General features: G+C 40.3%; 1 protein-coding gene across 1 annotated transcript in view; it reads right to left on the bottom strand.

The window, feature by feature from the left end:
* Positions 1 to 13,923, bottom strand: part of LOC119734245 (DNA topoisomerase 3-beta-1-like) — a 42,327-nt gene extending 28,404 nt beyond the window's left edge. Inside the window, exons 1-8 of the mRNA XM_038207661.1 lie at positions 13,599 to 13,923; positions 12,656 to 12,730; positions 11,847 to 11,924; positions 10,120 to 10,239; positions 7,304 to 7,471; positions 5,445 to 5,579; positions 3,638 to 3,750; positions 966 to 1,166 (exon numbers count right to left, since the gene is read on the bottom strand). Of these exons, the coding sequence (XP_038063589.1) occupies positions 966 to 1,166; positions 3,638 to 3,750; positions 5,445 to 5,579; positions 7,304 to 7,471; positions 10,120 to 10,239; positions 11,847 to 11,924; positions 12,656 to 12,730; positions 13,599 to 13,757 (1,049 nt within the window). The 5' untranslated portion in view covers positions 13,758 to 13,923. The remainder of the gene's footprint in view (positions 1 to 965; positions 1,167 to 3,637; positions 3,751 to 5,444; positions 5,580 to 7,303; positions 7,472 to 10,119; positions 10,240 to 11,846; positions 11,925 to 12,655; positions 12,731 to 13,598) is intronic.
* Between the last annotated feature and the right edge of the window lie 2,065 nt (positions 13,924 to 15,988).

The raw sequence follows: 15,988 nt of genomic DNA, 5'->3' as shown, positions 1-15,988 counted from the left end.
ACGTAAATAAAATAATAAAAACTTTTTTTGAGGATTTTCAATTTTGGAGGATTGAGGATGGTTCCTAGCCAAAAGGGCCCAGGAGGTTCTAAAGGGTCTTAAAGCAGGTTTCAATACTAATTTTTTGTAGAATCTGCAGATAAAATCATTTTATTGGAGGAAAAAAATAATTGAATGAAGGTTTAAAATTTGTCGCATTGTCTCAAACGTCCGCAGAATGCAATGCACTGGGCAGCAGGCTTCATGACTAGCATCCAACAGCTTGATATTTGAGAGTCAAAATTTTGACCCCGAAATGTGGTCGCGCAAGAATATCGGCAAAATGCTCAGTGTTAAAGGATAGTTGTGTGGATGTTTATATCCTACTTTGAAACGCTCTTTTCAATTAACATCATTCCATTTGAAATGCATGTTGTAGCCTAAGTGGGCACATTCAAGGATGTTCCCTCCTACCCCCGCCCTGCAAACAGGACGCTGGTCAGGGCTGACGTCATTTGAGCTCTCATTGGATAGATTTGCGTGACCTGTGATGTAGAATGCGTCACGCAAACTAGCTTCCGGTGCCCATCATGTGTAGCGTGCGCTCGCTGCATGCGAAGGGCAATCTGTACTTCCGTCACAAGATTCTGTGAAGCTCATCAGCCCTTACCAGCGCCCTGTTTGCAGGGCGGGGGGTACAAGCGAATCAAGGACGTACATGTCATGTCACTTTAATCGTAAATATCTGAGTATCTGGGTTTTTGTGTGTGTGTATACACGTATGGTTTTACAATCGAGGACAGACACACAAAGGGAGAACAAAAGATCTTTTCAGTCATGGAGCATGGGGTCTTTTATCATGTTTATAGAAAACGGTTCTCGATTGTACAATTATGTGCTTAGGAGAGTGTTATATTACAGGGACAAAGGGAAACACAAAGCATTGTCCACTGGCGTATAGAAACTCACGACTTGTGTAGACTTACTTCAAGTCAAAGTTCTCCGGGTAGTGTGTCGTCTCCGTCCTTGGGTAGCTGATGTAACCCTGCGTGTATAACCGCTCGGCAATCTGCATTGCATGATGGGGACTCATACCCAACGACGCACTCGCTACGCGCATCAGTTCCACGGTATTCAATGCTAGGGGGCGCTGTTTGACCTTTTCTTTCTGCGTTACAGACGTCACCCTTTGAAAAAAAAGGATAAGTATTGATTTGAAATTAGAAATAGTAATGTGAAGATAAAAAGTCCCATCTTTTTGTAGCAACGTCTGTTTCTTTTCGGGTACTGAATTTGAAATATTTCTTAACGGGATCATGACATCGGTTCCACATCGGAACGTGTTTTGTGCAAATTTAAATTTTAATGTATGAAAGATATGAAGCATCCCTTTTTATTCAAGATTTTTGAAAAGTGCACTTTTAATTGTTTTGTTTAAAGGGAATGTACATCATTGGCTTTTGCTGTAATTTTCAGAAATGAACTATTTGAGGGGTCAGTATAATAGATCAAATATTGTTACACTGACATGTTTGAAGTTTTGTGTTCAAAAATGCTGGAAAAACCAAGAAAAACCAAAAATGTTCAAGTAGTCTGGTTCCCTGACTCCACTAAAGATGAAATGGATCAATTTATAGATGCCAGAAAATTGTAAGGTAAGGGAACCAGTCTAGCTTGCCTGCACCCGTTCATGAACATGTAACCAAAAGCAAACACAATTTGGACTGAAAAACAATGGTAAATTGGGAGCAGTAGTTGAAAAATAGTTAGGTTTTTCCAACGGTGGTCGGCCGACCCCCGTTGGAAATTTATACAAAAATACCACTTTTCTTGAAAATGACTTCATACCAGGTGCCATAATTTTACAGGATGCTTTAGACTGTCATTTACCAACATCCTAGTAAGGTATTTCGCAAAACTTTGGTAGTTTTGTTTTCAATGTTTGCAAATGTTGTATATTCCCTTTAAATGCTCCATGCTCTTCCTGACAACTGAGGGGGCTGTTTCTGTGATGTCATTTCAAGGAATATGCTTTTCAGTTTAGGGGTTTTCGGTTCACATTTTAACCAAAATTTGCACATGAAAACATCAGTGTATAAAGTTTTCTCTCTGACTTTACAAAATCAGGCATGCAACTGGAAATTTAGAAAAAAAACAAAGAAATTCCAAACCACACAAGACTATTTGTACATTTTGCTTTTAATTTGTAATGGCATTCATGGGAAGTAAAAAAACGAGGAAATCGGCGGATCCGAGTAAAAGTTGCATGCCTGTTAAACACTGTCATGTACTGAAACAACAATGAATCACCAAGAACAAAAATGTTACCGCAATAAAAAAACTCAATATTTTGGCAACTTTTGGTGGTAAAGCAGCTGTAACACTGAGTTTCTGACTCGAATGAAATCACAGTTTTGCTCATGAATATTGAAATTTTACATTAGCATAAAACAAAGCCACCAAAACACCCTCACAAATTGCAACATGAAGACTGAAAATAAAACATTTAAAGGGAATATACATCATTTGCTTTTGCTGTAATTTTCAGAAATGGATGGAATATGGGGGTTGGAAATATAAAGCAAATATAGTTACACTGACTTTTTTGAGGTTTTGGGTTCGAAAATGCTATAAAAACCAAGAAAAATAATCATTTTCCTGTAGTCTGGTTCCCTGACTCCATATAAGAAGAAACAGAGCAGTTTACATACATTGGGGAATTGTAAGGTCAGGGAACCAGTCTACCTGGCTCGTACCCATTCATAGGTTTGTAATCGATTGCAAACAAGTGCGATGGTCAATTGGGGCCAGTATTTGAAAAAAGCCAGTTTTTTCCAACGCTGATCGGCCGATCAGCGTTGGAAATTGATACAAAAAATACCACTTTTCTTGAAAATGACAGTATACCAGGTGCCATGATTTTACAGGATGCTTTACACTGTCATTCACTAACAGTCCAGCAGGGTATTTCCAAATGATTTGGTAGTTTTATTTTTTGATGTTTGCAAATGTTGTATTTTCCTTTTAACCACTCAAAAGAACTGGGCAGCGATTTCAGGTGTTATCCATTCTCAACAGAAGATTACCTCTAAGGAATTTGAAGTGTGGGTGCTAAGTGTGGGTTGTGAAGTGAGGGTTAACCCTAGCCCTCCTCAATCCTCCAAAGTCCTCCAGGCGGTTTTGGAGGATTTCAGAGGATGGAGGCTGAATGCAACATACAATTTTGGAGGAGTATGGAGGATTGAGGGCACATGAACATTCCGTATTGGTTGATTTTGGAGGATTGAGGATGAATGGTGTTTGAAGATGAGGTGGATTTTGGAGGACTGAGACTGAATGCAACATACGATTTTGGAGGACTGTGGAGGATTGAGCACACATATGATATTCAGTATCGGTTGATTTTGGAGGAATGAGGATGAATGGTGTTTGAAGAAGAGGAGGATTTTGGAGGATTGAGGCTGAAGGCGAAATACAATTTTGGAGGAATGTAGAGGATTGCGAGCACATTCAGTATTGGTTCATTTTGGAGAATTGAGGCTGAATGGCATGAATGGTGTTTGAAGAAGAGGAGGATTTTGGAGGATTGAGGCTGAATGCAGTTTGAGAGGCAGGGCTGTTGGAGGATTTTGAAGGATTATTCCCTTTAATAACTTACTTTGCATCTTTCTGTCCTTTGATCATGTTCATGAACATCTGGGCGACATCGCGGTCAAACATTCTCACCCGCTCCCAGTCTAGAGCCAGATTCTTACCACTGGAATGAGCTACCTAACAAAAACACAGCACAAACAAAATCCAAACCTTGAAACATTTTTAACTTAGCATTCTATTTCATTTTGAAATTTTCTCATCCACAATATTAAGAACCCTAACTCCCTAGGCCTTTTTGCTAGGATGTAGCCTCAATCCTGCAAAATCCTCCAATTGGCCTCATGGAAAAATAGCATATAGCCTCAATCCTGCAAATTCCTCCGGCTAAGACTGTCAATAGGCTGAGGCACAGGCAGTGACATCCTAGAGCAGTGCGGAGGGTTTCAAGTATAATCAAGGACTAAATTTATGCATGGCTGAGCATAAACAACACAAGGTCTGGCCCAAGACCTTGACACAGTGCGTACTCCGAAATCCGCAACGCACTTTTGCCATGTAACCTCAATCCTGCAAAATCCTCCAATTTGCAAAAAGGACTTTGGAGGATTCAGGGCGGTTAGGGTTAATTAAGACAAATCTTCATTGTTTTGACGAAGTTATGAATCTGCCCGCACAGCTGCAAAACCGAGTTTTGAGAAAACCACATTTAGCGTTGGTTGATTTTTCGCATGTATATGATGCGATCAAACTACATGAGTCGTTTGTCGACCCTGGTCAAAAAATTTTTATTACAGATTTCAAAAGAGCACCATCTCAGCATTACTGCTGTGAAAACCCCATGCTGATACCATCTTTAGTTCAAAAGTTATGGAAGTCGGAACACCAAGAGATGGGATGAAGTGATGTGATGAAGTGGCCCTATTTTGGCCTGTATCTCCAAATAAAAATTCCCGACAAACGACTCATTTAGCTTGATCACATCACATGTATTTCTACCCCAAAATAGAAAAAATATATCCGATGCGGTGGCCAAGTAGTTAAATAGCAAACAAATTTCCTCAGTTTTCATGAAATCATGTTTAATTAGGAGACGTTAATTACTAAAGATATTTGTCACTTGATCAAAAATTCTACTTTGTCATACGTAATAATAGTAATAATAATAATTTGGGAGGCTAATCATCCTTACTCGCAGCTGGTTTGCTGAATTGCGAAGGACGCGGCTACAACGTGGTCGGGCCGCTGGCACGTAAAGGCGCCCATGGCTGCCGACTACATCGACCCATATATGACCACGGAGCACAGCCTGAGATCGAAAGTGTTTGATTTTTCCGGAGGGAGGAAAACCGGAGGGCCCGGAGAAAAACCCACGTGGCACAGGAGAGAACCAACGCACAACTCTACTCATATGCGATCCGCGGCCAGGATTCGAACCGTGGTCACCTTGGTGAGAGGCGAGCGCTTTACGCACAAGCCACCCATGCCATCCAGACATAGCATACGTTTGTACACAGCGTGCGCAAATGTAAAATGTATACACAGAACACAGATTTGTCACCTCCTCAAAATGCAACATTGTAGAGGCTACATACAAAGATCTAAATTGAGCACATGTGCAAAATCAATGAGACTTTAATACTGACAACTGCAGTTTTGCCACTACATCGAAATGAAAACCTGAATTCATCACGCATTAATTACTTTGTGTAATTAGCATAATAATTTTGTGACCCGAAATTTGGGTTATGATGTAGGACATCATAAAATGCTAGATTATCCAAAAATCTCAAAGTGCTTAAAATCTTAGATTTGGACGGATTTGTCACTTTGTCAAAATGGTGACGAAATGGTTGACTTCTTGGTTGACTTACCTCAGTGTGTAGAACCCAAAATGGCTCTGGTTTGAACTCCTGGATCTTGTCATGTCTATTGACACACAGGCCCAGCGTTGGTGTCTGGCAGGGGCCATAGGAGATGAGAGTGCTGTCCAAATCACCGTACTTACCCTGGCAGTAAGAAAACAAAAATCAGTCAAACAAATATCAATAAAAAATGAATTAACCCTTACTCTCTGAGGGTAGTTTACTGCATGTCAGTTGGTTACGCCAATGCCCTCCAGCTGCAGTTTATTGGCAGATAGTTTCTCTTAACAGTGAAGGCTCCAATTGGCAGGAGTTGGAGGCCCTGGAGGGTGCCTGATACTGACCAGCTGGGGGCACTCACTTTGTTATCAGAGGACTCTCATTGTTCTCTGTGGCATGTATTGGAGTGCCTGTCCAGTTACCCTTGAAATGACATGGCAGATATTGGAGGGCCATGCAAAAAACATAGGAGATTTTCTTGAGGCACATATTGGCATGCGTTGGAGGGTCTAGTAGGGTAAGGGTTAATTGATTCATTTTTTTCCACATATATAAAACATAAAGCTGCCTTAACTCTTTCAGTGCCAAAGTCGTACATGTACGAGGTATATTTGTTAGTTCGACAGTGTCAACCTCGTACATGTACGGGGTAATGTTCGTACTTAAAATCGCCAAACCTCGTACATGTACGAGGTAGAGTAAGCATGTTATCACAAGGGGGCGCTCTCGCTCTTTCTAATAATATCATTTTCATTCAGGTACGACCTGTATTTATCTGTTTCATTCGAGTTCTTGCAAGAGGGCCCAGCACTAAAACCTGTATATTCTGCAAAAAGTGCGGAATTCCCCGTTGTGCAGGGTGTAGCACTACCGTATGTAAGTGACTACTAGTGACTTTCCATTGTACCAAGGATATACCAGAGAGCAACAACAACAAATTTAGTGAGTACATGTAAAAAGAATTTTGAACAATCGCAAAAAAATGCTCAAAGTTGGGCTCTTTAGGGTTAAACTTTTCAAATTTCGCGGGCACTGAAAGAATAAGGACGACCTGTGATTTGCATGCGCCGCGTCTCCTATGGCCCCTGCCAGACACCAACGCTGGGCCTGTGTGTCAATCAAGCAAAATTTAGTTATTAACAGGTCACAAAACTGAGAAATCATGTGATTAGGCCAAAAAAAAAAAAACTTCGGCCTCTGGTCAGACCAAAGTTCCGGAATTGACTCGGGACGCGTTTTTTTTTTTTTTTTGGCTTTTTTTTTTTTTCAAGCTTGGATTGTACAGACAAGGTGGGGTATTTTTTGGTTTTTTTTGGTGTCCTCATGTCCATTGGTGTCCTCCATAATTTGCCTTGGTAATCTCGATCATTTGCCTTGGTGCAATTTCCCATTCCTTGGTGCTCTTTGGTAAAAAAAATTGAGGAGGTGCTGCAATAGAGTGCGCTGTTGAAGCTACCGCGGAACATTTTGGAAAAAAAAAGGATTGACGTGCATGATTAAAATTGACGCGCGCGCTGACCAGAGACCGACTTATATTGTTGGCCTTATCGTGGAACAAGCGGCATCTTGACACAGAATAATTGCAACCATGCTCATGTCACCCACGAAGCAATTACGATTCCGCAGCATAGATGTGATCATGTGTATTCTTCAAAATTAATTCCCCCTGCCAAAAAAAAGTGATGAGTAATGCTGATTCAGCAGATTTTTTTTTCTTCTGTTGTCGTTCTCTTGGGGAAAAAATATTGATTCATCAACTCTAATTTCCGACTGTTGGGAACTCAATGTGCGCAAATGTTTATTATCTCAAGGAAGAAAAATCCACCAAAAGTTGGCCATGTAGAAGGATAGTTTTGGTTTTTTTATACCTGGAAGAACTTGGTTTGGTATCTTGTGAATGCACATCCAATCCTAAGATCAAGTTCCTGCCTGGCGTCCACCGACAACGCTTCATTCTTGTTGGGTTCAACAAGCCTCTCCATTGCCCCTCGGACATCGCTGTCTGTGATCGCACTGAACCGAGCTCGGAATATGGTCTGTAGGTGAGTGGAGAAAGTGGATAGAAGTGGACATAAACCTGAGGTTTACATCAAGGTTTTAAATGGTTTTACAGAGCACCTCCAGGCCTTCATTTTTAGAAATTCGTGGAGCTCAGTTAATCGCTCTCCTGAGAAATCCGAGGAGCTCAATTTGAGCACCCAAAATTGCTCTCCTTGGAAGTCTGAGGAGCTTGATTTGCATGTTTTGTGCTCAAAGTAAAAAATGAATCCAAATCATTTCCTGAAGCCTTTCATATCATGCACACACACTTGCATCAGAACTGAGAAACAAATGCGACTGTTCACTACAAATTGAGTGCTTAATCCATGTCAATTTAATACGTTTAAGTTTTACTTGTTTGTGAATCATCCTGATGTGGAAATAAAAATGAAAAAAAAATTTGAGATGACCTGTGGTTCTTTAGTGTTTCTATTTTGTTCTATTTTACTTCGTTTGTATACTCACTTTATTTTATTTTTATTTTATTTTGTTTTATTTATTGTTTAGTTCAGTTTTTATTTATTGATTTTTTTTATCAAATAGTTTAATTGTTTTCGTTTACTAACTTTACAAAAAAATCTGTTTTTGTTTAAATTTGCATATGTATCATGTGGTGTAACCGTGTTTTGAGGGGTTCTAAATTTATATTCAAATTGATGAATAGAGCCCAGAGCCCCCTCCCCCCCCCCAAAAAAAATCAATTTAATTTAAGTCCGGTCGTACATCTGTCAAAGAAATACTTTTTTTTGTCACATAAAACCTCAAAATTAGTAAAATAGAAAAGGACAATAATTATATGAATATTTGGTTTTGGGCACGAAAAATAAAAGGATCGAAAGTAAAGTCACAGAAATGTACAAGTAACGCCATTACAAAATGTCGAATGGTACTACGCACAAACAACGTCACCGTGCACGGGGTGCCTGTTGACCAGCCACGTTTTTATGTTTGCGGGCATAGCCCGGTAGTCGACACACGGAAAATCGCTCTGCACTCTATCGTTGTGGGACAAATGAGCTCAACCTTTCGTAAGGTATTTCCAACCCAAACTTGTCAAAAATGAACGCTAGTTTCTTGTAGATGTACCGGAGATCATTCAAAATGCCGTTCAAAAACTCTGGCTCCCTTTGGAATATCAAAAAATGGTTGAGACACGTCATAATATGCATACCCTCCCCCTGTCCCCCGCTCCCCTGGTTTACACCCGCTCTCTCCACATCTCATGCAGGGTACATACATTCAGACAATCCCGGCCAAAATGGTTGGGACACGTCCACGCAAGAGCATACCCTCCCCCGGTCCTCCTCTCCCCCGGTCAATGTTGTCATCTCACACATGAGCACAGACCGCACAAGGAGAGACAACATTGGTCGGGGGCCGGGGTTGGGGACCAGCAAGTTTTGGCTGAAATTGTAGGGTAGCTGGATCAACCTTTAACCCTAACTCCCTAGTCCTTTTTGCTAGAGGATGTAGCCTCAATCCTGCAAAATCTTCCAATCAGCCTCACGGAAAAAATAGCATAGCCTCAATCCTGCAAATTCCTCCGTTGTTTCTGGAATATGGTCCATGGAGGGATGACCACTGCCTGAATCCTGCCAAATCCTCCGGCTATGACTGTCAATAGGCTGAGGCAGAGGCAGTGACATCCCGGAGCAGTGCGGAGGATGTCAAGTATAATCAAGGACTAAATTTATGCACGGCTGAGCATAAACAACACAAGGTCCGGCCCAAGACCTCGACACAGTGCGTACTCCGAAATCAGCAACCCACTTTTGCCATGTAACCTCAATCCTGCAAATTCCTCCAATTTGCAAAAAGGATTTTGGAGGATTCAGGGCGGTTAGGGTTAATAGAACACACGGCATATCCTCATTTGTCAAGTGCGATGTGACCTGGTCACTCGAAGCCCAATCTGGTTTGGAAACATTTATTTCAATGATGTCATTCATTACAATTATGTACAATCATGTATAAATTAAGAAAGGTCAGTAGTAATATATATGACAGTTATGTACACAGTGATTACTAATAAGTGTAATATTAAATGACAACAGTTAGGTGTAAGGTTAAGCAGACGCTTTTGTGCCCTTACCTATGGACAGACATACAACCAAAGCACTGTAACAAGGGACAAACAAAAAACAACGGGAGACAGACAGGACAAGTGTGTGAGACAAGGCCTAAATATTAATGCACATGTAACATTTCAATTTATGAATATGATTCGATAAAATGAGTTTTTAAATTTTTGACAAAGACAGATAGTGAGGGTAGCAGTTTAAGAGAATCATCTAAACTATTCCAGTACAAGGTGCCTTGATGAATCACACTGTTTTTTGACATTGACGTCCTGTTAAATTGGACAAACAGATTTCCCCTAGCACTACTTCGGGTGTTATATACATGAACATTAGATGCTAAGGTAAAACAAGAATCAAAACAGGACGGGAGTAGATTATACTTAAATTTAAACATTAATTTTCCTAAATTAAGGTAATACAAGTCATTACATTGTAATATATTTAATCAACAGCTACTAGCGGGCTAGATCGGCTGGCAGTGAACCCCCAGGATAATTGTTTCATTCAACATGTTCAACACCTGGCTACGCTACAAATTACCGCTAATTCTCACTTGGGCTCACCTGTTGTCTCATTGAGCTTTTATTCATGACAGGAAGAACACAGTCTACGACTTCAAAGCAGATGTTCTCTCCTTCCTTGTCGCAATCCAACCACAAAACCAGATAGTCCACACCCCGTCCCTGCCAAACCACAAACATTACACAGAATAATACGAATGCTAATGGACAAAATTAATTATGCCGATTCAAAAAATTCAAGAAGTGCGATTCAGAAAAATAATTAAAGGGTCTTTAAACAGGAAACATTTTTTTTTTCTTTTTTGATTATTTTTAACCCACATTGAGCTCGCTTTAAACTTGGTTTGTTTTTGTAACGCAAACAAGTGTGAATTACTGTTTGGCCGTGAATAATGTGTTCCATCCTCTTCTAGTACCGTATGCTTTAACCCTGTTATGACTTTTTAGCCTCGAGCTTTGCACATCTTTTAATACCATAAACATAAAAATTGGACCACGGGTTGCTGCGTAGCGAAAAAGTTTCTGGCGCTACACGCCGTGAAAACTGAATTTGTGCATATACGTCGTGTACACAGAGCAGAATCGCCATTTTATATGAATAATTAATTAGCCATAATTCCAAAACCCTTTGACCTATAGTCATGAAATTTCGTGGGTATGTTTAGGAAAAGTTGCTCTATGCATGTGCCGAGTTTCAAAATTTTTCGTCACTCGATGGTCGAGATCTTGGGGGGGGGGGGGGCAAAATCCGCTGAGAGATGGTCAAAATAACCCGGCCCCTTTAGGGTTAAATCTGGTTTGTTTTTGTAACGCCCCCCAAAAATGCCTGAATTATTCATCAGGCCGCAATTTGTTCAACACCCTTCAACATTCAAATACAATTTGTTTTCGCAACGCACACAAAAATGCCTGAATTATTGCTGGGCAGCAAATAATTTGTTATTAAAGTAAATATTCAATAACTAATCATGGGTGCATTTCATTCTATCTCTCTTTAAAAATTGAATAAATGTTATATTACAATGGAAAAATAGAAATTTTAAAACAAAATCTCTCTTCGGGGGTGAAACTCGAAAACAACAAGGGAAGAACAACATTGAATACTCTTATTGAAAGGGAATATACATGTATACAACATTTGCAAAAAGCAAAACACACAAAGACCAAATGTGACCGGCTCTACAAAAAAAGGGTATTACGTCGCCCTTAGTATTATTGTGTAATGGCCTGCTTAACATTGAGAGGGTGAACATTTTGTCAAAATGTGATTTTTATTTTCTGTCATGAATGACATCATTAATACCTACAGTTTCAGGTTACTTTCACAGAAATGTTGATTTCGATGAACAAAGTGGAAAAACAACCAATTTGTGTGCATCATTCTAATGTTCTATAACAAAGCCAGCTATTTCAAAGCCTGTTTTCTCAGTTGTGCAATTATGAATTCCAAGGAAGTAATTAATATGCAAATACATCATGTCTCCAAAACAGGAGGGGCTATGGAGCTCTAGTATTTACCAAATAACAGAATAAAAGCTTACGTTATGGGCTTTCTAACCATGTACATGTATATAACTCCATTTCACTTTTTTGCAACATAATACCCTTTTTTGTGGAGCCGGTCACAAATTATTATGAAATACATTTGTACCTTACTGGATTGTTACATGTAGTGAATGACAGTCTAAAGCACCGAATAAAATCATGGCACCTGGTGTGCTGTCATTTTCAAGAAAAGTGGTATTTTTGACATATGCTACATGACAAACCTCCTGTTGTAGAAGTCGTGGGATTTGTAGCTTGGAATTGGCCTCCTTCTGCTCAGTGAGGGCAGCAAACAATTCCACCTGAATGGGAACAGCGCAGATCAAGATTAGAATAGATCCAAGGTGAACTTTTGGAGATTGTTCAAATTTAGTGTAATAATACATGTAGTAATGGCACACGGACATGACGGAGAACAGTTTTCAACATCTGGTTAAAAACCAGTTCTTTTTTTTTCTTTTCTTGGCCTAATAATTCTCACTCAGCTCAATCATGTCAATAGCTTCCAATGGCCTTCCATGGACAGCTAAATGGGTTAATTTAGTAAAACATAATAATAATAATAATAATATAATAATAATATTGGCTATTTATAAAGCGCACGTATCCACCAGGACTGGTGCTCAAGGGGCTACATCATTATTACCCCTGCACATTGGGCACATGAAACATTCCAAATACCATCTCAGCTCCCTGGGGAGTATACAGCTCGATGCAGCCTGTTAGGCGCAAGGAAGCTAATTCAATCACAATAACCATCTCTGCCCTCACAGGTACCCATTTACTCCTGGGTGGAGAGAAGCAATGAGTGACAAAGTGCCTTGCCCAAGGGCACACGCACCATGACCCGGCCAGGACTCGAACCCACAACCTGCAGCTTTACCCACAGACCACAAATCAGTGCCCTTAACCACGAGGCCACAGCACTCCACAAACATGGATATCTGGCCAATAGACCCCTTTACAGTGAGTTACTGTGAACAAAAAAAAATCAGTGGACTGAAGTTGTTGAGAATTAGTCGAGCAAACTCACCGGGTCAACTCTGTCCCAATTGTTGTATCGAGCGTTGAAGTCCAGACCCATGACATGACCACACACAGAGGTAAACTGTCAAATAGTGAATCAAATGATGTAAACAATCGTGAATTCCATGTTGTGTTCAAATGATCTGAAGTTATACCAAACAAATACAGTAGTAAACAAAAATATACCGTGTATTGCATGTAGTATGTTGTATGTATCTTATAGGGCGTTCTTTGTTACAATGTATATTATTTTGTTACAATGAACACGCTCAAGGTTGACTCAGATCATGCCATTCTGGGAAAATACATAACTATTGCCCTCTAATGCCACCACACTCAAGTGTATTCAAAATCGAGGGGGGAGGGGGTACATTAGGAGATATTTCTCAAAACACAAATTATGTCTACACTGTACAAAGTTTGAGTGATGCTTAGTTTAGTGGGCTTTTATTGGGGGGGGGGGGATTTTTGCCGATATTTATAAGCACTTTATACATTGTACATGTACATGTCATGTCATGACATGTACATGTACTCAGTGTTTTCCAAGGGCTTTTAAGCAAACCCACATGTGATATTTCCAGATTCGTTTGCACACATAATTTGCGTATCAAAATTTCAACATGAAATTTCACGAAAATTAAACATCTGGAAAAGGCAGCACTTTCTGATTAGCCTATAAAGAGGGTGAGTATGCTTCTAAAGCAAAAATAAACTACAAACTAAGCCTTAATGTGAAAATCAAAATTTGGTAAAGTGCGACACGTTTTTGTACATGGTGGAAGTGTGGCCTTTATTTACAGAGGTAGTCCAGTAAATTGGCCACATTTATGGGGCTAGTATTTAGTAATATTTGGTAGCCCAGTACGCAATTCTTTCCCAAGCGAGTCTATGTAGAAGTACTATAAAAAAAAAAAAACCTAAAGATCCTCTGTCAAATGAATCCTTACCTTGAATCTGCATGGTTCTCCGCGGAAGCTGCCCGTGTATTCGTGCACAGAACACGCGCCATTCGACGCTTTCCTTGAATGCAGATTGCCGCGAGACAAAATCTTAGCCAGTGAATGTGCCAGTTGAGGCTTTTCGGCCACCATCAGAACTATTTTCATCTTGAAAATTCACGTCTCAATTGTCTACAGATAAAAACTTTCCTATTTCATTGCAGACTTCACTATATAGGCCTAATTCACAAATAACTGCATGAACCGTGCAGCGCCACGTCGAACAGCAAACGCACACAGGAGGTCGCCATCTTGAATCACCAGTTGCATGATGGGAAATGTTCGTCAGCCAAAATGCAGGGATCGCTCAACGGCTTCTTTCGATTGGCAAAAAGTTTCCATCACAAAACAATGATAAAATCACAACTTTTTAATTCAGATCAGTTATAGGTCACAAACAGGCTTCCATTGTCAAGGACATTTTGACGTCATATATATAAGGACATTTCTGAGGGAATAGTAAACAAAAGTCCCAGACGTTTTTGAGAAAAACTCATTAATTCGAGGAAATTTCACAGAAATTTCCGAAATATAAGAAAATATCCAGACTATGAATTTGTGTCATACCACTGTAGCCGTATTCCGGGAAGACTTGATGACAAGTCGTTAGATAGTCGTATTTTGTCCGTGAACTTCAATCGCGCTCCATCAGAGAGGCGGGGGCTTGCCCCTCCCCCCCCCCCCCCCCCCCGGCGGATTTTCTTGACATTTTTTTTTTCAGCACGCAATTGGAAGAAGAAGAATTGAGAAAAGGGGAGTCGCGTGTATTTCTTACCATAAAATTGCCAGATCGACCCTCTTAGCTCAGAACTTACAGGGGAGTCACTTGCATTCAGGCCCGGATTAAGTGTTTCGTAGGCCCTAGGCAGCAGTGTTCCGTAGGCCTACTCTGCCCTAGGCACCGATGTCATATGAAAATCGGACTCGTATGAAAATCGGACTCTTTTCCCCTTTTATTGGTTAAACCCTCACACGTGACCGACCCCTCTCCTAATTATCTATGCATGAGCGTGCGCAATACCATCGATGAGTCCGTATTTCATAAAACATAAATTCATGCTACACCGGCACCAAATCCATGTTGATGCTATTAATATATGTAGAAAGCACTGTACAAATCAAGCCAGGATAAACTGGTATAGGTCATAGCTCTAAAAGCCTGTTGGCAACAAGGGTGTCAATCGCTTCTAAAAAAGTGGGGGATGGTACATAATTATATTGATCTTGATCAGAACTCCCTGAGTCCGAAGTCTAAACGGCGTGTGGTTCGGGGGCTTCGGGGCCCGCTTATCAGGAAAATTGGATTCTAGACGCTCTGCACATGTGGTGCGATCTGAAGCAATTTCTGGCCATCATATCATTTAAAGATCATTTTCGAGTTTAGGGTAATTGAATCAGCTGTATATGGAGCTTACAGAATGAAATGGAGGCCACATTGATTTACTCGTGAACAAACATTTGGCGATCGTGTAGAAAACATAATTGGAGGTCTTCCTAAAAAGTAAAAACAAAAGAGGGACAATAGGGGGTCCTCGATTGCAGGCAAAATAATACACACTTGTGTGGGTAGTACGTGTTATATGGCACACTTTGGTATTTCGCAGGCCCTCAATTTTCGTAGGCTCTAGACACAGTGCCTACTGTGCCTATTGGGTAATCTGGGCCTGCCTGCATTTCTAATGATACAATTTTCCGACCCCTTAACCTAGAAAAGGGGTCCCCTGTATTTCCTATGATAAAATTGCCCGACTTCCTAAATTCAGAAAAGGGGGTCGTTCGCATGTATTTTTAAATGATGATTTTGGATGTCCCCTAAATTCTGAAGATGGGGTTGCGAATATTTGTAATGGTATTGTGCGGCCGCAATATTGAAACTGGGGTCGCGTGTATTTCATTTCATAACTCCCCGACCCCGTAAATCCTGAAAAGGGGGTCCCGTGTTTTTCTATGAATACTTTCACCGCCGAAATTCTGCAAAGCGAGGATTAGAAACACACGCGAACCCCCTTTTATAATTTAGGGGTCGGGGAAAAATCAGCATTAGAAATACCTAGTGCGAATATTCCCCTTTATAGAGTTCAGGAGGCCGGGAAAAATCATCATTAGAGAAACTAAAGAAAGGCAGTCGCGACTGGTTTCAGAAATACGCACGACCAGTTAAAATCAGTATAGTCCTAGTCTAAAACCAAATCACTTTACTGTTAGTGGTTTTAACATTTTTAAGCAGAGTGTGCAATAGTTATTAATATTGTATTGAACTCTTTCATTGAAGTTTTAAAGAAGTGAGCCTGTCTGTACTATTAAATTGTTTGAACATAACAACAAAACCCTATATTGTC

This window comes from Patiria miniata, unplaced genomic scaffold, assembly GCF_015706575.1.
Source record: "Patiria miniata isolate m_02_andy unplaced genomic scaffold, ASM1570657v1 HiC_scaffold_1, whole genome shotgun sequence".
Taxonomy (NCBI): Eukaryota; Metazoa; Echinodermata; class Asteroidea; order Valvatida; family Asterinidae; genus Patiria; species Patiria miniata.
The sequence above is the reverse complement of the archived record's forward strand: the minus strand, read 5'-3'. Positions and strand labels throughout refer to the sequence as shown.